At 27.1% G+C, this 21,936-nt stretch overlaps 1 protein-coding gene across 5 annotated transcripts in view; it reads right to left on the bottom strand.

Annotated features, from left to right (window-relative positions):
* Positions 1-275: 275 nt before the first annotated feature.
* Ctr9 (RNA polymerase-associated protein Ctr9) overlaps positions 276-21,936 on the bottom strand; it is a 42,282-nt gene continuing 20,621 nt past the window's right edge. The window contains exons 18-32 of one of the 5 annotated variants that reach the window (XM_087159616.1): positions 21,440-21,562; positions 20,305-20,426; positions 17,588-17,806; positions 16,159-16,281; positions 14,439-14,623; positions 13,775-13,822; positions 11,936-11,968; positions 10,540-10,569; positions 9,145-9,195; positions 8,464-8,493; positions 7,196-7,243; positions 6,539-6,568; positions 3,826-3,876; positions 2,360-2,409; positions 276-378 (exon numbers count right to left, since the gene is read on the bottom strand). In XM_087159616.1, coding sequence (XP_087015742.1) covers positions 2,378-2,409; positions 3,826-3,876; positions 6,539-6,568; positions 7,196-7,243; positions 8,464-8,493; positions 9,145-9,195; positions 10,540-10,569; positions 11,936-11,968; positions 13,775-13,822; positions 14,439-14,623; positions 16,159-16,281; positions 17,588-17,806; positions 20,305-20,426; positions 21,440-21,562 — 1,125 coding nt within the window. In that variant the 3' untranslated portion in view covers positions 276-378; positions 2,360-2,377. Of the gene's footprint in view, positions 379-2,353; positions 2,410-3,825; positions 3,877-6,538; positions 6,569-7,195; positions 7,244-8,463; positions 8,494-9,144; positions 9,196-10,539; positions 10,570-11,935; positions 11,969-13,774; positions 13,823-14,438; positions 14,624-16,158; positions 16,282-17,587; positions 17,807-20,304; positions 20,427-21,439; positions 21,563-21,936 lie in introns of all 5 variants that reach the window. The other 4 variants (XM_087159617.1, XM_087159618.1, XM_087159619.1 and 1 more) reach the window with 4 other exon arrangements.

The raw sequence follows: 21,936 nt of genomic DNA on the forward strand, positions 1-21,936 counted from the left end.
CTCATTGTTTTATTTTTATTTCAAGCATACCTTTACTTTAGTACAGTTTATTTAAAGTACAATTTTATTATAGTGTAGTTTATTTTAAATATAATTTATAATTTAAAACATATTAATGCTTTTTTTAGTTTTTCATTTAAAAAAATTTTTATATTTACAGTCTGATAGTACAAAATGAAAAAATAAAAGCATTAACAACTAAAACAGTATAAAGTAATACCTGAAAATTATATTATTAAAACTAAGAAAACAGTGAATAAAACAAAAAGACGACAGAAGTATGAATTTAAATTTTATTTACAAATGACATCAGTAAAACAAGTGAATAAAACATGGCATGAAGTTCAACCATATATTTTCATTGATGATATTCTTGACCTGTAAAGAGAATTGAACAATAAATTATTAAATAATTTATGATTTATATATTATTATAATTTATTATGTATTTTTTCCTACTTTGAAAAAATAATATTTCTTGATGAAATAGTCATGTAATTTGAAATTAGGCGTATAAGATGGAAAAAAAGCAAGACTTCAACTATTTTCAATTAAAAAAAACAGATATTATTCAGAAAAACAGGTTACCTCCAACAAAAAAAGGTTTTGAATGGGAATAACGCCTTAGGAAAGTGAGATATAACATAGATTGTTTACCCAATTAATGCAATTTTATGCAAAGCAATGTTGTGACTTTAATCATGATCTCAACACATCCAAATTTTAGGAATATTTCTTTTTACTGTGGTAAAATTAATGTAATTTAACCTTTTCATTTTCGATACTTTACAGTTTTAAATAATTGCAATTAATAACACTTATGTTATTGGCTGCTCTTTTACCAACATTGTATTGCCCAACTCATTCACTAGAGATAAACAAATTACAAACAGGGGCCTGAATAATAGTTTTTAAAATACTTTTTCAAAGTTCAGATTGACGTAAATTTTGAATCCCACATTTGAGTGATAACATTTTCAAGATTACATCACAGTGTAAATTTGCTTGACTTTAAATTATACATTTGAACAAATCTAGTACTCAAAGAGATAAAGTGAATTCTATTTAACATTTAGCTTGGTTCTTACATAAATTGAAAACCATATTTTATCTTCATACTGCATTATTCTCTGAACAGTTGTTTTTACATTTGAATTTTTTATTTCGAAAAATCTCTTCATTTATAATCTTTGAGAAGTAATATTAGTCTGGATTATCATGAAATTCATATTACTGGAGATCAGATTTCCGGGGTTCTACAGTATTTCATGATGGCAATCTTTTTTAAACACTAAAAAATAATACACCAAAAAATGATATTAAAAAAAAATAATATTAAAAAAATAATATTTTACAGCAATGCCACTTTCATAAAATCATACTTAAAATATGACAATATCTAATTTTAACACTTTAAAATAATAATTTACTTTTACAGATAAAGCAGTGTTTAAACAATGTATAGAAGAAAATACAGAAACAAAATGCAAAAGGTAAAGTCAGATACTACTTTTATTCAAAATTACAATCAATTTTAAATAAAATAATTTCAATAATTTAATTCAGTATTCAACACTTCCTACACAGTAGAACTGAAATAGAGTGCCCTATTTCTTCATAAAATGGAATCACAGAAGTCCTTATTTATGTATTTAAAGAATTAAATGTAGCAAGTTTATTTATTAACTATTTTTACACTTAGTCTTATTTTAATCTATAGATAACTCAATAGCATCTAACCTAACTTTCCTTACAATAAACTAATGTGTGAAAAGATGATAAAATATTTGTAAAATAAAAAAAAAATTGAACTAACAGGAAGAATAAAATATTTAGGATGTAAAAACTATGTCACATCCATAAGTTAATAATCAACATTTTTAATGACTTTTTACAAAAGTCATTGTCAAAAGTAAACATCCTTTATAGTGCGAGGAAAAAACAACTGTTTTAAATGCAATATCATTTCACTGTTTAAAGATAAAAATGCTAGCAAGCAGATTTGAGAGATGGAAAATAATTTTTTTAAACTTATTTTTAGTTTTATTTTAAATAACTTAATCACATCATGTAATTAACCTTATGAAGCTCTAGCCTGGTTATATTTGTTATCTACAAATGCTACTATACTAAATTGAATTAAAATTTAATTAGCTGTTGTATTAATCAGCTTTACTGTATCTAACCTAAATGACAATCAGTACTAAAAATAAAAATAAAAACTGAATGGTGTTACAAACTAAGTCTGACAAAAAAAACTTAAAAATAGAGGAAATATTATAAGGTCATCTAAGAACCCTTTGTTAATGTGAAAAAGATAAAACATTTCACTTATAGATAATTTTTAACATACTCTTACTTAAATAAGGTTAAAATCCTAATCAGATTCACTTCCAGCATTATTTTTACCTGCAAACAATCAAGAAAATAAAATAATTATTCAAAAAGAATAAAAATGTTAGACAATATTAGACGACAGAAACAAGATTTTAAGAGTCATATTTAAAAAAGAAAGAACAGGTACAGAAAAATAAGCCTTGAAAAAACAGATAGATGACTTTATTAAGGAAGATACCGATTTTTTATTTTTTATTATTATTATTTGAAAAGTTAGCTGGAAAAATAATCAGAGAGTATACCATTGTTCCTTTTTTAGTGATTCGAGTTATCTGTGACTTTATTTATCAATCATCTTTATCAACAAAATCTCAATTATTACTTGAAGCAACATATTTGCAAGCAGTTTTATAACAGGGTAGATTTTACAGATTCTTAATGCAATATGGGATGTAAAATTTGCAAATTATGCAATATTTTGTTCTTAAAAGGTCATTGTTTGTTCTTTAAAGGCTATTTCTTTAAAATAAAATTATTATTTACAATATAAGACTGTTTGGTGTCAACTAAAAAATCTACTTTCAAATGTGTTAAGGGCAACCTGCTTTTTCAGAGTTCTCAAGAACTGCTACTATTTACAATATCAATATTTTCAGCAGTGACATCTTTTTTTGAATCCTTAAATCTATGATTGCTGACCAACTATATTTTTCCGGAGAACTTTTATTAATAAATCATCTCTTTGGCTTTTTTAAGAGTTTAGATAACTAGTCATACAAAATATGATTAAGTGTCAATTTTTCTTGCAGTAATTTTAATGTTTGATCAAAATATATTTAATGCTGATCATAAAGTGGAAGTATACAGCAGTTAAGGAAGTTTGTAAGATGTTTTTGGTGCTTGTATAGCTACTTAGTGTTATAAATCAGCTATTTGTGCAATGGCATTGCTGTGTAGGAAAACATAGGATTTATAGAACGATTTTGGTTTGAGGACAATCTAGGATGTTTTGTAAGATTTTGAAAAGTATAAAGGAAATATGGAATATATGGGATGACTTTGACCCCTGTTAGAGCAATGAACAAAAATCTTTCCTGACAAGACCGTATTGCACAAACCTCACTTCTTCGCAGACCTTGTTTTTCGTTAAAAATTGCTTTGCCATAGATAAGAAAAGCGAAACTTTCAACAAAAAAAAGACATTTTTAATTTTTCACAAAAATGAAAAACTTCATTAGTGAAGAAATTCCCGGATTTTCTGTTTTGAAAATGAAAAAAATACTGCAAGTTGATGATTATCATTCCCCCACCAAGGACAAACAGCAAGTGTACAATCTGTGATTCTCTGATTTTTCCTGGTTTTCTCAGATTTCACGGTTGCTCACCAAAGAGCATGTAAGGGAATATAACACAAATTGAGAAAGGTAATCAAAGACAAATAAAAATATATTAATTTGCTTTCATATTTAATGCAAATAAAAAACATACCAGATGCAACACTGCCTTCTCTGTCAGAGTCTGAAGCTTTTGCTTCTTCATCTGAAAAATACAATACCTTAAGTAAAAAAATTTCAATTTACTAGTTGAAAGTCTTTATCAAAACAATAAACAGATTTGCAGTCATCAAATTTGTAATTAAATGTTCACAAGTTTATAGCTTTATTATTACTAGACAACTGGATCAAATATGAAAAATCACAGGGTTTTTATTGATCATGTTGTCTGCAATTAAAATAGGCAAACTCATTTTGAAAAGGAAATTTAGAAATTAAACAAAGGTTATATATATATATATATACAGTAGAGAACCAATTATCCGGGATGCTCGGGACCATCGCTATCCCGGATATCTGAATTTCCCGGTTTTCTGAATCGACCAAAAAGTGTCGTTAATCGATGTTTTATCGAACCCGAAGTACAAGGAAAAAGTGTAATGCATAAAGTAAGAGAAAAAAGAAAGGTACTCCTAATTTTAAAAAGAAAAAAAATGGTAGAAATATAACATTTAAAAGAACAAAAAAATTTGCTAGTTTAGACAAGAAAATCAAGTTTAAAAAATACAAAATTCTCATATTTATTTTTTAAAAATAATTACAATTCCTAAATTAAATAATATAAACAAAACCAATGATTAAATAATGCAATATATTTCATACCTAATTATACGGGGGAAACGATAAAATAAAAGGAAAACTTATTAATCTAAATAAAAACACTTGAAAATTATCGAACCGAAATGATAGTTAAAAAAGGCACTAGCATAAATATTAAAACCCGAAACAAAACAAAAAAAACCTAATGATAAAATTTATGAATAAAAAAAATTAATTTATTGAGTGCGAAATTTATCGCGAAAAGAAAAAAAATCAAACGTAGTGGAATCAGAAAAACAAAACTGCAATCTGCTTCATAAAATAATCCTATGTTTGAAATAATAAACAATTCTCCTTTTATTTTATTTTTTTGTTGATAAAAACAAGATTTTTAATTACAGCAGATGTGATTCCACACCAAGAAAAACTTGTAATTGATACCGCACTTCCAAAGAATAAGAATTTATTTAAAAGAAAAAGATTTTATTTTTATTAGTCGATGTCAAATAAATATATTTTTCTCTTTTCTTTTTCTGTTCACTGATATGCATGCAATGCATTTTCCCCACCCCCCTCGTAAATCAAGCAGAAAACGAAATCAGCATGCCACACCCTTGAGTTTGATTGACGGCCTAAAGGAAAAAATAAAACATTCCTCCCTTCCCTGCCTTCAAGGTCACGGAGGAAATGACGTTTCTCTGGGTAAACGGGGAAAAAAATCTTCCCCTTCCTTACATTTTCCTCTACTCAACTTCAAGGATGAGTCCAATTTCCGCTTTTTTCGTTTTAGTTTAAAATCGTTCTAGTTTAAAATGGCGGGAAATTCGAGCAAAATTTTTCCCGGTTTTCTGGTTTCCCGGTTATCTGGATACCGGATAAATGGTTCTCTACTGTATATATATATATAAAAGATGTTAATCCCACCCATTGATTATGCTTAGCAGTAATAGTTTTCATTTTCAAATCAGCAAAGATATGCAGTGACCATAAAAAAATTTTTTTAACTATCCATTGCATTCTACTTGTAAAATAATTCATTAGAAACCCTATTTCATTAGGATTCCCTTTTAATAAATATATAAAATAAAAATTGATTCTTTTTTTGTTACATAATCACCAAAAACTAAAGGAAACTCTGAGTGTTAATTTTACAGCATCTTCTCGTGACAATACGAAATTAAAAAAAAGGTTATCAGGCATTCTGTATACCCTACTCTTCAACTAGTGTACTCCCGCTAAACATGTTTTACTCTAGTGGCACTAAACGAAAATCTGGATGCTTAATAGACAGCTGCGGTTTCGCCAAAGTGAATGCAAACGAAACTCTTTCTTGATTGTTGCTGTTAATTTACGTCGCACTAGAGCTGCACAATGGGCTATTGGCGACGGTCTGGGAAACATCCCGGAGGATGATCCGAAGACATGCCATCACAATTTTGATCCTCTGCGGAGGGGATGTCACCCCCGCTTCGGTAGCCCGACGACCTGCGCGCGAAGTCAAGCACTTTATGGTAGCACAGTTTAGCGAGGACCAATACCGCACACCCTCGGTCCCTACGCAGACTGATCCAAGTGGTCACCCACCCGCACACTGACCGCAGCCAGTGATGCTTGACTTCGGTGATCTGCTGGGAACCGTGAAACTCTTTCTTGAATCAGAATATGCTTGATAGTTTTAAAAGTCTCAAAATGCAGATATGAAACTAAAACTGGTGGCTGAACTGACAATCTGTAGTTTCTGAAAAAGTTTTGTTACAAATGATTGAAGATTAACCTTAGAAAATGGAGGCTTAGTCAATTGCCTAACATAATACAATTGTACATTCATGATTTTATAAAACCAATTCAACTTAAAAAAAAAAACATTTATATTCAATACAGTGTAATGTACATATAATTAAATAAGCTAACATGCATACATAGTCAATAAAGATATACAGACCAAAAAATTAAGAAAGCTACTGCTAGTATTTTATTGAGATTGTAAGAAACCTTTACAATTAATTTCTTAAAACTCACTGATTTAAAAATCTTTCGACTAAAACATAATAAAATGTTTAAAAAATTTACCTGAAGAATAAAAATTAAATTAGATAAAAAAAGGTTACCTGATTGTTGTTTAGTTGAACCTTCGTTATCTAAAAGAAAATAGACAAAAAATATCATAAGCATGATGGCATAATAATATTAATTCAGCCAATTGAAGAGTTAGAAACAAATTGTTCAAAGTTGTAAATAAATTCTGGAAAAAAAATCAAAACTTTTTCAGATTTATTAAAATGTTTGGAAATAATGTTACGAATGCTACTTAAACCTAAAATGTTTATAGTATAATCTGTTACCATACTTATAACTCAGGCAATATTAAATTCATGTCATATACTCTACATTTGTTTATGTTATATACTCGCAGAATTTTAATTTAATTGGCCTAAATATGTATCTAGACAATTATATTAAATATATTTATTAAACAAAAAAGGATCAACAAAAAAATATTCTCTGTTCCCATACCAAGGTTAGCAAAGTAGAACAAGCAAAGTTAGCAGGTGCCTAACCTACAGGAGGGGAAATTTCTCCAGAACAGTGAACTAATTTTCTAACTTTCCCAGAAACAGAAAATTTGTAGATTGTACCTAGTTTTTCAGGGATTTTCGGGGTCATGTATAGGAAAACAGAAAGCACAAAAAAAAGGTAATCTAACACAAATTGAGAAATATTGATCTGCTTTCATATTTATTAGAAATAAAAATAAAAAAACATACCAGATGCAACACTACCTTCTCTGTCAGAGTCTGAAGCCTTTGCTTCATCTGAAAAATACAATAACTTCAGTAAAAAAAAAATTCAGTTTAGGCTTTGAAAATTTCCATCAAAACACCATATAAAAAAAACTATTGGCTCTTTAAAAAATCTATCGATTTATATTAAGCCTTACTTTCTTTTTTTCTTTTTTTTTTATTCCTTGTCCGCAGTTTTACCTTTAATTTCAATATTTCTTTTTAGTATAGATTTAATTGGATTTTCATTCAATTGATTAAAATTAAAATTCCTACATCTAATTAATTTTTATTATTTCTTTTGATAGTTAAATGAGTTTTTCTCAAAAATTTTAAGAAGCTGTTTTGAGAATGATTCAACATAATTATCATTACAATAAACCAACATTTTACAAGATAGTAATACTTTAATAGCTATATCCTTTAACAAATTACTTACTAATACCAGATATAATTGTTTGAAAGTAAGGGTTAACTCACATATTTTTATCAGGTTTCTAGATTACTGATTTAAAGCATTGGAAATGGGTAAAATGGAATTTGTGTAAGATGTTATATCACCCGCTTGATTAGGCTTAACTGTAATAGTTTTTATTGTTAAAGTCAACAAAGATATGCAGTGATCTTAAAAAATTATTTTTAACAAATAATCCAGTAAAACGAGTTATCAAGCTTTGTTATGCTACTATATGAAAATATGGTTCAATTTTAATAAATGTAAGAAATAAAATTGGACTATTTTTTTTCTTGTAATATAATCGCCAAAAATTAAGGGAAACACTAAGCATTCGTTTTGGATCTTTTGCTCATCACAATGCACTATAGAAAAGAGTCACCAGGTATTCTGAATATTCTACTCTGCGACTAATACCTGTTCTACCATTAAACAAGTTTCACTCATGTGACACTAAACCAGCAATCTGGATTAGTGTCATCTAATAGAAGACCTAATAATAAACCAGCAACCTAATAAAGAACTGTGACTCAGCTAGAATAAATGCAGTAAAAAATCTTCATTAAATCACAATATGGTTAAAATAAGTTTTCATGAATCCATAGTCAAAAAATTAAGAAAACTACTACCGGTATTTTATTGATATTCTAAGAAACCTTTACAAATGATTTTTTTTTAAATATATTTTAGACTGTTAAAAACTCACTGATTTAAAAATCTTTCAGCTAAAAAATAATAAAACATGTTTCAAAAATTCACCTGAAATAAATAGAAAATAAATTAGATTAAAAAAAATTACCTGATTGTTGTTTAGTTGAACCTTCATTGTCTAAAAGAAAATAGAAAAAAAAATATTATCAGCATGATGACCTAACAATATATATAACTCTAGATGATTTAGTCAATTGAGGTGTTTGAAACTAATTACTCAAAGTTGTAAGTATATTCTAAAAAAAAAAAAAACTTTTTCAGACTTATTAAAATGTTTGAAAATAATGTCAGAAATGCCACTTTAACTTCCATGTTCCTAATAGTGTCTGTTACCATATTTCTAATTCATGCAATATTAATTTCATGTCATATACTCGATATTTATTTAGGTTATACAATCGCAATACATTAATTAAATTAGTATAAGTATATGTCTAACAGTTATATTAAATACATTTATAAAACAGTAGATGATCGACAAAAAGAAATGCTCGGTTCTCCCACCAAAGTTAGAAAAATAGAATAAATCGCAGGCACACAATCTGTGGGAAGGGGAATTTTCCCAAGAACAGTGAACAAATTTCCTGACTTTCCCAGAAACAGAAAATTACTCGACGTTTCCCAGCTTTCAGGGATTTCCAAGTTACTAGCTGTATATAAAATGAAATAATTGTATACAAAAGCATAACACACATGAAAAATGGTAATCTAACACAAATTTTAAAAATATTAATTTGTTGTGATTTTTATAACAAGTAAAAGAGCATACCAGATGCAACACTGCCTTCTCTATCAGAGTCTGAAGCCTTTGCTTCTCCATCTGAAAAATACAATACCTTTAGTAAAAAAATTTCAGTTCAGTATTTGAAAATTTCGATCAAAATGATAAGCGAAATTTTAGTTATCAGGTTCGTTACGAAGTATTCACAAGTTAGTAGCTATATTACCACTAAACAACTGGATCAAATAACACTGAGACTTTTAGTAAGTCATAAAAAAAATGTCTGCAATTGAAACATGCAAAAAAAATTTAAAAGTAAACATTTTCTTTTAATAAAAAGTGTTAGCCTATATTTTAACAAAGACTTTTAGTTTCTTATAAAGATCAAGTATATATTGATGTAATAGTGATAGCTTAAACATTTATTTGGTATTAAATTTTTCATTTAGGACTAAAAACATTCTGGTATTTGCAAATGAAGAAAAAACATATGAAGTATATTAAAATTAAAAAAACTTCAATAGAACTAGCTTAAGAAATGTTAAAAGGATTAAATTAAACAGCAGCACTTTTGTTGTGGAGTAGCTGAGAATAAGTTTTTTTTTCTTCTCAGAATCATTTGCAGACTAGTTGAAACAGAGTCTATACTTTAGAGAACGAAGTTAACATTTTAAAAAAATCTTATGGTCATTTTTTTTTCTATAATTTGTTTACAATTTTACCACTAATATCAATATTTTTTTCCTAATTTTGACTTAATTGGACTTTTATTCAATTGATTGAAATTAAAATTCTTATATCTTGCTAATTTTTATTATTTCTTTTTATCATTAAATGAATTTTTCACAAAAACTTTAAGAAGTTGTTTTCAGAATGATTCAGCATAATTATTATTAAATAAAAAAATAAATTTATGTTACAGTAATACTTTAAGAGCTACATTGTATTACAGGTAATTTACTAATACTAGATATAGTTTATTTGGGAGTAGGGGTTAACCCATAAATTTTTATATAGGTGTTTAAATTACTGATTTAACATATTTTGAATGAGTATAATGTAATTTGTGTTAGGCGTTATACCCCCTCTAGATTACAACTGAATGCAGAAAAAATCTTTACTGAATCAAAACACAGTTAATGAACAAACTATTAGGAAAAGTTTTTAAAATCTCACAATGTAACTAGAAAAACCTATTTAAATTCAATATAATGATATTAACAAATAATAAAATAAGTTTACATGGATATATAGTCAATAAAGATATTTAGACTAAACAACTACCGGGATTTGATTGAGATTCTGAAAAACTTTTACAAATTATTTTTTTAATATATTTTTGATTGTTAAAAACTGATATATTGCAACTAAAAATAATAAAACATGTTTTAATAATGTGCCTTAAATAAATAGGAAATATATTAGATAAACAATATATGCTACCTGATTGCTCTTTATTCGAACGTTCATCATCTAAAAGAAAATAGAGAAAATATATTATAAGCAAGGGGGCATAACAATAGACATAATTTAAAATTATTTATTCAAATGAATAATTTGAAACAAATTGTTCGAAGTTGTAAGAAAATTTATAAAAAAAAATCAGAGCATTTTTTTTCGTCAGAATTATTAAAATGGTTGAAAATAATATCAGAAATGCCACTCTAACTCTCTATGTTTATAATATAATCAGTTTTCATACTTCTAAATTATGCAATATTATATTTAAGTGATATACTCGACATTTGTTTATGTTATATACTCGCAATATATTTATTAAATTAGTATAAATATATATTTAAACAGTTATATTAAATATATTTATAAAACGGGTTTTGACAATGCTCCGTTAAATGTGATTGAGGCTTAATTTTTGAAAAATAGATAACTGGTGAGTTCTATATGATATTATAATGGTTGTAGAATGAAAAAAGAAATAAATTAAAAACAACATAATAACAAAATAGCAGTTTAAATAAGGCTTGGAATACATGGAAGAAAAAACAAGTAGGAGTGATCTTAAAAAACTACTAATATTTCACTAAGATTTTTTGTATGATGACTGATTCACTGAGAACTTTTATGTATGAATTTTTTAATTTATTTTAAATTTACAATAGCTTATTGTGTAAAAAATTGCTGCGCAGAAAAAATAATACATTATATTTTAAAAATTTGGATAAAATCCTCTTATTTCAACGAAACAGAGTTAAATTTATAAAATAACATTAAGAGTGCTCTCTGCTTGATCCTTTATTATCTGAAAAATAATTGAAAAAAAATTATTATTAACTATTTGGCGTAACAACATTAACTTTAAAAAGTTTGAAACAAATGGCTGAAATTTATATTTAAAAAAATCTAGACCATTTTTTTAACCAAAAACTTTAAAATGTTTTAAATACAATTTTAGAAAAGTCACTTAAACTCGATATTTATAATGAAGCCGTTTACTACTATGTTAAGCTACACTCTTATTATATTTATTATAATGTTTGATACAGCATTTATATGTCCTCATTTTATTAAATATGGTTAAAATTATTTCAGAAAATAAAGGCCTGAGAAGGTACCGACTATATAAGAATGGTTTGACGATTTTTAAGTGGAAAAAGTAGAAACAATTCAAATACAATAATAAAATAGATATAAAAAATAAATGTTTTAAAAACTACCATTTGACTCCGAAAAAAAATCTTTTAAAAATAAATTTTGAAGATATTTTAGGCTATCAATAACAAGAAAATCTTTGAAAAAAAAATAATATATAGTAATAAATTATATTTTTAAAGCATTTAGCTGACTAATAAGGATGAATAATTGAAATAAATATTATTACCTGATTGTGCTTTATTGGAACCGCCTTCATTGTCTAGAAGGACAACAAAAGCAATAATAAACAAAAGGGAAATAGAAAACAAATAGAGCACCACTATATTTTTTTAATTTTAAATCAGTTTGTCATGCAAAAATGGAATTTCCAACAATTTAAAAATGAAAAGATTTTATTGAATCCTCTTTACAATAAATATGATTAACGATATCTTTTTTTTTTGGTAATTATGGCATTTGAATAAATAGATACTCTTTCTTCAAAACCTAGAGTCTTGACGTTCAAGAACTACAATGATTGCTACAGTGTTTTGACTTCATAAAATAGTTGCGATTCATTTTTACCAAACACTTTTCATATTCTTAAGCTAAGGAAAACCTTAGCAGTAATTAATAGCTAATATAATATCGCTAAAAGGATAAATTATTAATTTATTCTTGGCAAAGTGTTTCATATCGTTTAATGACTACTAAATTCTATTATTTCATGGCCGGATTATATGCAGTGATTCAGTAATAAATTTAGAAAATATATTGGGTGGAGTAAAAGGTCTCGTTTTTTCCCATTATTTTCAAATCCATATATTAAATGACGGTCAATAAAAGATATATGTTCCCTTTCGTTTAATGACCTTTTGTTATCTTTTGGTGAGCTTCATAATTCATGGTTCATAGAAAGACATGTCTTTATGTGCGAAAAACTGATCAAAGTGCTGACTTTTCAGTCTCATCTGATTTCAACGTTATTTCACGAAGGAGTTTTGAAGAGATGAAAACAAGTGGGAGTCTGACAGAGCAATGTCAGGTGATTATGCTGGCTGGAGCACAACATCACACTGAAGCTCCTATAACTTTTGACAGGCCACCAAAGATGTGTGTGGTCTCACGTTGTTGTGAAGAAACAGTACTCTTTTACGATTGACAAGTTGAGAATGTTTCTAGATGAAAGCGTCATTCAAATTGCTCAATTGCCAAGAATACATATCTGACTTGATAGTATTGATCCTTCGTTGGAGCTCAAAAGAGCACCACACCCTTCTAATCCCCCTATATTGAGAGCAAAAGCTTTAATGAAGGTTTGCTTTTTAAGTTGATCTTTAGACTGATTTCTTTAGCTCGATACGAAAAAAAATTTCGACTGATCTTCAATGTATCTGACTGAATGTATGACTCAATCAATGTCTTTATTTTGTCCTTACCAATCTGGGTAAGCCTTCCTGATCGAGGTGCATCCTTCAAATCAAAATTACCAGTATGGAATTTTATGAACCAGATTTGGCACTGGCATTCTTGTACAGCATCATCACTGTAGATTTCATACAATTTTTCACAAGCTTGATGAGTGTTTTTCGCTTTACTTTTTACCATAAAGCTTAAACTGTCAGTTATCAATGACATAACAACTACTAAAGCAAATACTTTAAGTATTTCAGAAACTGCACTATTGCCCTCTCTCTCTCAAAAAAAAAAAAAAAAATAACACAATGACTTTTTACTCAATTTAATATAATTTACTTAAGGTGGAAATGATTGTTAAAAGACGAATTATTATTAATTTAAATGAATTATAAGTTTAATTTAAAGGTGATGGATAGCTGAATTATTCGCAAAACGCATCATAAAGTTAAATAGCTTTAGAAACAATCAGGAATTATAAAAAGATCAGGGCATCTGCTAGATGAAATTTATACATAATCTCTGATTAGCATGTTGCTAACTACTAATTTAGACTCTTTTGTGTGCATAAAATAAAATCCATTATGAGAAAGAAAATAATATGCTAAATATTGTAACTCAAATGTCAAGAAACAATTTATAAAAATAAAACTATGTTTTCAAGTCTTACCAGATTGGGCTTCCTTTCCAGAATCAGACGCTTTATTAGATTCATCATCTAAAACAAAATATGATGAATAATATATTAAAAAACTGACTATTATTTACACTAACAAGATAACTGAAACTTGCAATATGTCAAAACTATTTAAAGCACATTTGAAGCGTTGCACAGTTTAATGACACTTAAATGATATTTTCAGATTACAATTCCAGTCAAACTTGTTTATAACTAGGACATGGGGATTATGACAATTTGTTGGTTAAATCAGAATGCGTCTTAACCCTCAGTCGTCAAAAATTTTCAAAAATAAAAAACACAAAATAAACCTCGAAAATGTTTAAAAACTGCTTATTTTATGTTTTATTTTTATTTTCATTAATTTAAATAACATTTGATTTTTTTTTTTTTTTTTTTTAGAAGATGAGGGAATTGAACTTTAGCTTTTGTTTCTTACACAACGCATAGCACAAAATACATTCTTCACTAACACCTATTTCATTTTGTATAAGTTTGCAATGTTTCAGAGAACTCGGTATATTCAGTTGGGAATAGCAATAGTTTATATCTTACATTAATTTAAATCAGCTGGATATAAATCGTAATATAAAGCACCTGATTTTTTTTTTTTTTTTTTAAATTCATGATTTTAATGAAAGGATTTTTTGTATACTTTTATCAGATTCACTCCCACTGTCCAAAGCAATCCTTCTCTTTTTCGGTGCATTTTCTTCTTCACTTTGACTATTGTCAGATGCAATTCTCCTCTTTTTAGGTTCACTATCTTCATCACTATCTGAAACAATTTTCCTGTTCTTGGCTGGTCTGTCTTCATCACTCTGACTACCATCACTTGCACTTCAAACAAATAGAAATAATAATCATTAAAATAATAACAAGATAATAATAAAATAATTAATGACAAAGATAATTAACACAATATTCATAATTAGAAACGGATTAGTAATATCTATGAACTGAATGAATGATATCTATAATGATATATGTATGAATAAATGAACATATCTATGAACATATCTATGAATGATATCTATATGAACTAGAATAATCCTTTAGAGTCGATAAAACTTTTAAATTCTGTCTAAATAACCAGTAGTATAAGCAAATCATATAAATTTTAAATGAAGGAATCATGGAAAACATAAAATTTGAACTTTCATAAACTTGAGTCGAGAAATGTGAAACTAAAAACATTATTAAATAAAAACTTTTACTCAACTCCAAAAGCTTTTATTAAAGAGGAAAATTATTGATTTTAAGCAGAATTCAGCAAAGAATATGCACAGGGAAGGAAGGCTAGCTTCAATAGACATAATGTAAACTGGCTCCAAAAGCTTGGTACAGGTCCTAGGTATAAAGGAAGAAGCAACTTTTTGCAACAAAAGTTGCGCAGCATTTTTTCCAAAAGTTTGTAAAAGCAAATTTTGACAAAGAAAGTTTCTTTCACAGTGCCAACTGATTGGTGCATCTTCAAATACAATTGATAACATTGATCTTAGCCTCTATTGAAAATGCTTTCTTTTAAAAGAATTCACCTTTTTTTTTTTTTTTTTTTGCTAGAGGAAAAACATTAGCTTACCGCAAATTGGCTATTATAACACGATGAGAATCACTATAAAACTAGAGAAAATCTTTGTTCCATTTACTGGTTTAGCACTGGTAAATTAAGGCTATTTTTGGTAGGTTGAACAAATTTTTTATAAGATAAAGTTAAATGAGACTAGAGGAACACTTTTGTAAGGTAAGAAAAATGACACTAGACTTCTGAAAAGTAAAATCTTACTTAACCAAGCCTTAGACGTAGAATTAATTACAGTCATTTTTAGGATAAATATTATTTGACATGCTTTTCCTTTCAGGTAAAAAAAATAATCTTTTTATACAGTAGGGAACCGATTATCCGGAACGATCGGGACCATCGGTATTCCGGATAACTGATTTTTCCGGTTTTCTGAATCGCTACAAAAAGCCGTTTTTTTTAATGTCAAATTCAACTAAAAAAATATATTTGGAAATAATCTTGAAAAGAAGAAAAAAACGATGAAGTAATACACTAATGATTGTTTCCAAAATGATGGTAAGGTTAACATCTTTCAAAAAAGAAAGAAAAATCTTGAAATCTTATGAGGAGAAAAACATTTGTTTTTTCAAAAATGGCGGGAAAATTCGTTCCGATTATTTGGTTTTCCGGTTTTCTGATTTCCGGATAACGGGTTCTGTACTGTATTAAAATTATCTAACAGAGAAAAAAATATTAAATAATATTTACAATGTCTTACATAATTCTAAAAAGCAATGATTCATTTGAATAAATATTTAAATGCCAAATTAAGAGTATAATTTTGAAATAACTATAAAACAATTCAATATACCTTGTTCCCTTTCTTCTTTTAGATTTTGCGTTACCACTGTCAGAATCTTCACTTCCACTATCAGAAGCAATTTTCCTCTTTCTAGGTCCACTGTCTTCATCACTTTGACTCATATCACTAGCACTGCAACCAAGAAAAAATAATGTAAAAAAAATATTATATGACTTATATGACAGGAATAACGAGCACAAAAATCCTCTGCTAGACAACAAGTTCAGAAGGCCGAAATTCAAGGAAGAAGAGTCCGTCAAAAAACTATGGTAACAAGAAGGAATATGAAAGTGAGTCAGAAAAGATTGTATAAATTTTTAATGTTTTGAAGAAAAATAAAACATGTGTTTTTTTTTTCCTTTAAATTTTAATTATTTCTTTTTTTTTAAGTTTACTTCAGACATTAAAAAATAAATTAAATATAAATTACAAGGGTTATTTCAATAGTATTTGTTTTCCTTTTTATGCATGTCGTTTGATTGGTTATTCAATATAAGTAACATAAATAAAACAGAGCAAGATATAAGTTTATAAGAGATTGAGCAGCTTTATGTTAGATAATCAGCGTATACTCGTTGAACAGAATTTTCAGATGTTATGTGTTCCCTTAATATTTTCTTTTCTTGCTTAATAAAGTTTTCATTGCAACAAAAATGAATCTTCAATATTGCTTGCTTGATGTTTTTCACTATGCCATAAAATCCACTAGTAGTAATTAAGACAAATTTGCAAACACATGGGTCTCAAACCTAATAAATGATTTTTTTTAAAAAACATAACTTACTATGAGTTGATTTAAAAACCATACTATTCTAAGTAGCTAGTATATGCCAAACATATACAAATTGTATGTCCTGAATTAAATAATATACAATTTAAGCTTCAAAAAAAATTAATTAATTTTGGTTAGGTTAGGAAATGAGAAACAATAAAACACAATTAATGAGCTTAGTGAAGCTTTTTTGTGCAGCATTTGCTAATCCTGTAAATCTGAGGCTACAGTAAAAAAAAGTCCTTCCACAATAAAACTATTTTTAATTAAAAAATTTCACACAAAGTTCAAAGATAGATAACTTAAGATTTATGAAAAACAAAACCACATTTAATGAATATTTTAACATAAAATCATGTTATATAGTCCATTTCAGATATAATTCATAAGTTAACTTTTTTCTATTAAAAAATTTTTCCCATTGGTTAACAAAACCGAAGAAATCTTTAGCATCAATTTTAAAAAAGTTTTTCTTAATTTCTAAAAGCAATATTGTTAAAATATTTAAAGGAATAAATAATGATATCATTAGAAATAATTGAAGAATAATTCCAATAATAAATAAACAATTACTAATATCATTCGGAAATAGTTACATATTAACTCAAATAATTAATAACTCCAAAGGACATGATTTGTAAACAGTTTTGTGATAATTTTATATACCTTGCTTTCTTTTTTCTTTTAGACTTCTCTTTTCCACTGTCAGACTCCTCACTTGATGAAATAGTTGCTTTAGAAACGATTCTGCTCCTTTGCTTGGCAGTAAGTCCATCTTCTTTCTGTTTCTTTTGCTTGGATTCTCTATCTTTCCTACGTTTTCGTCTTCTACCACCTTCTTCTCCTCCTTCATCATCAGTTTCACGGTCATCTCGGGGCACACGCCTGCAACAATACCAGTGGATATTATTCTTTTTTAAACATAAAAGATAAACCAATTGCAATAAAATTTAAATAAATTTTGTGAATCACATAATCAAAATAATAGTTTAAATTTTAGATGATGAAATAGGTAGGACAAAGTTTATAATTTAAAATAAATAAAAATACAAGCAAAATACAATTTTTAAATTTAATTTCAAGAATTTAAATAATGCCATTAACTACTAAAATTTGAAGGAAGATAAATTATTACTCATCATCTGCAGTTTTGGTAAATAGTTATTATTAAAATACTTTTTTTAACCATCAATTTATCACACTCATGCACGAGAAAAATATCTTTTTATAATGAACAATTTATTCACAAAAGTATACCTGACTATCAGGGAAGACATTTACGCGCTATAGCGCAATTTTTTGCGTAAAATACGCAAAAAATTGAAATCGGACGCAAAAAAATAATCGCTACGCGTCCCGCGGGACGCGTAAATTTTTGAAGAAAGTTTATAAATTTCCCGACTTTTTAATCTTTGATATCGAAACATTTTAATAAAATCGAAAAATTGGGACGCAAAAAATAAATCTGTATGCATCCTCGGTATAAAAAAAAAAAAAAACCTGTCTCCAGAGTTAGACCAACACATGTTAGACACACAGGTGGGAAACCAGTTCTATGACTCAAAATGTTGACCATTATAGCACTTAGAGGAGATATTAGGGTAGAGAGAGCTAGTCTATTGTTTGGGCTCTGAAAACTTGTTCCAAGATGGGGGTTTCCATTTTGGCGAAAAATTCATAGCTGGCGGTCGCATCGTACAGGAATATTTTCAAGAGTACTAAAGATTTTTTCTCTCTTTTATTTTATTTTGAATGCTTTCCCAATTTTATTCGTGATTGTAAAAGATAAGCTTTCAAATAAAAATACATTATAGGATGTGTGCTACATTTAGTTATTTACTTTTAATTTCTTAATCTTAAAAAGCTAATAACATATTATTTAAGTATGACTTTGCCAGACAATGAAATAAAAATAATGATTTAAACGATAGTTAAAAAAGGCACTAGCATAAATATTAAAACCCGGAACAAGGCAAAATCAACGGAATTCAAAAAAAAGAAGAAAGAAAAAAACCTAATGATAAAATTTATGAATAGAAAGAATTAATTTATTGAGTGCGAAATTTATCGCGAAAAGAAAAAAAATCAAACATAGTGGAATCAGAAAAACAAAACTGTAATCTGCTTCATAAAATAATCCTATGTTTAAATTAATAAACAATTCTCCTTTTATTTTATTTTTTTTTTTTGTTGATAAAAACAACATTTTTAATTACTGCAGATGTGATTCCACACCAAGAAAAACCGCAACCAATTGATACCGCACTTCCAAAGAATGAGAATTTATTCAAAAGAAAAAGATTTTATTTTTATTAGTTGATGTCAAATAAATATATTTTTCTTTTTCTGTTCACTGATATGCATGCAATGCATTTTCCCCACCCCCCTCGTAAATCAAGCAGAAAACGAAATCAGCATGCCACACCCTTGAGTTTGATTGACGGCCTAAAGGAAAAAATAAAACATTCCTCCCTTCCCTGCCTTCAAGGTCACAGAGGAAATGACGTTTCTCTGGGTAAACGGGGAAAAAAATTTTCCCCTTCCTTACATTTTCCTCTACTCAACTTCAAGGATGAGTCCAATTTCCGCTTTTTTCGTTCTAGTTTAAAATGGTGGGAAAATCGAGCAAAATTTTTCCCGGTTTTCTGGTTATCTGGATACCGGATAAATGGTTCTCTACTGTATTTGTTTAAAAATTTATGTAAAGGACCCATTTTTTTTCAAAAGGACCCAGTTTTTTAAAAGTCATGGGTCCCAGGGACCCGGGATTTTGAAAGCCTAGTGTCTTCCCTGGACTATTTAGTGCAATCTAGTGACAACCACATTACAGCCATGGAGTAATGATAGAATTTGTATGAATAAGATTAAAATTGAAAAACCAGAAACAATTTCTTTACAATACACACTATTGTGTTAATATACTAAAATGTAAATAGATCGCTTACAAATACAATACAATCAACACATTTATAATGTGAAAATATTAGTCAATTAAATTCAATAAACACAATATTTGCTTTAAAATATTAGCAAAAATAGAATTATGAATTTTTTTTTTATTTAATAAAAAACTATATTTTAATTTGAATATTACAACTAAATATGATGTAATCTCCTATATCTAGAAGTTACTGATATAAAAAAGTTACTGATAAACAAAAGTTACTGATATATAAAAGTTACTGGTATACAAAAAATATTAACTGTCTGAAATACTGTAAAAAAAAGCATGTTAAAATCGTTATATAACCCACATTTTTTTTATGATTTTTTTTCCAGACATAATATTTTTAAATAACTATGTATTCATAGGCATGCAATAAGTGCAAAACATTTTTTTATAATTTCAGAACATGCTTCAACTAACAATAAAATAAACTAACTTCTTTTTCTTCTTCTTTTCTTTCTTATCCCTATCTTCTCTCCTTTTCTTTTTCTTAGGTTTATCTTCTCCACCTTCTCCAGAAGCACTGCTGTCACTAACATAGTCATCAGCCTTTCGGCCCTGAAAAATATATAATTGTGATTATTCAAGTGAGTTAAAATGGACTTAAATGTAAAAAAAAATGCATTTTTAGTACCTCTTTATCAATTTCAAACTAAATAAATAAAAAGTTTAAAAATATACTTCAATTTTTTTATACATTCTTTTTTTTCTCAACATTTAAAATAATCCAGCAAAAGTTTTATGACAAATGTGCAGAAGACAAAGTATGAAACAATTTCATAGCATTTGGTTGAACAATTTTGTATTAGAAAAGTGTTTTCAGATTCACACATATTCATTTTCCAAATTCAAAATAAACAAAAATATATATTAAACACAATATAAAAATAATTTTGAAACAAATAAATTTTAAAACACAATTTTTGGGCAAAATAATACATTCAGATTTTTATAATTATCTTTAAGAATAAACAAAAAATAAGTTAGAATTTATGTATATAAAAAAAAACTGCTTAAATAAATAGGAGATACATTGTAATATAAATTTCACTAAACATTTTTTTTTTAATAAAAAAAGCCTGAAATAAAAGTTTAAAATAAAATTTGCGAAGTATTATTACAGGTGACCAAACTTATTTCACAATTTATGTGCATTGCAGAAAATTCTTTTATAATGATATATGAATGCAAAAGTTTTAATTCAGCACAAATACATTGCATTTCAATTTTATACAACAATTAAGTAAGATCAAATATAATACTAACTATAGTCCAAAATTTAAAAAAAATTCGAAATACAATAAAATAAAAATTTAAATTAAAATATATAAAAAAAATAACGGAAAACTAAAGAATAATTTTCAAACTTTATATTTTCTTTCCTGACAAAAAGAAAACACATAAACTTAATAGTTTGATAACATAAAAATATTTGAGGAATATAAAAAAATTATTCACCTTTTTAATGGCATTTGTGCCTAATGTGCATGCGCTTAAAGAAGTTTTGCTTCAGAGCAATAGCTTTAAACATTTAATTCATGAAAAAAACTAATATTGCGAGAATTATTAACCTTTTTACGAGATTTTTCTTCAACCATATCGAACAGAAGCTTGCCTTTACTTTTTTCTTTAAATTCTTGTCGTTTCATTATAAGTTCTTGCTCCTGTTTTAAACGTTCTTCTTGCTCTTTCATCTGAAAAAAAATCAATTATCTTATAGGCAAAAAATCTTACTCATATGCAGAATATCTTAATAAATTTTATAATTAAATATTATAATTTCTTAAAAAAAGAAAGTTATTATAAAGCATAAAATTAAAAAATATAATTACAAATGAGTAGTATTATTAACAGAAGTGCCCCAAACCGTATTTCATCATTATTACAGCTGATGATGTATCCCAATTGCTGTTGCTTTTACAGGCCTAGTACCATTAAACACAATAGAATCTAATTACTGTTATTACAAAAAATGCGATACCTGGCTGATAAAAATGAGAAATATAAGAAAATGTATACATTTTTATCATGATATTGCATTATTTATAAAAAGAAACACGGGTGCTTA

This window comes from Parasteatoda tepidariorum, chromosome 3, assembly GCF_982258835.1.
Source record: "Parasteatoda tepidariorum strain Cologne lab strain chromosome 3, Ptep-v5.0, whole genome shotgun sequence".
Lineage (NCBI taxonomy): Eukaryota > Metazoa > Arthropoda > Arachnida > Araneae > Theridiidae > Parasteatoda > Parasteatoda tepidariorum.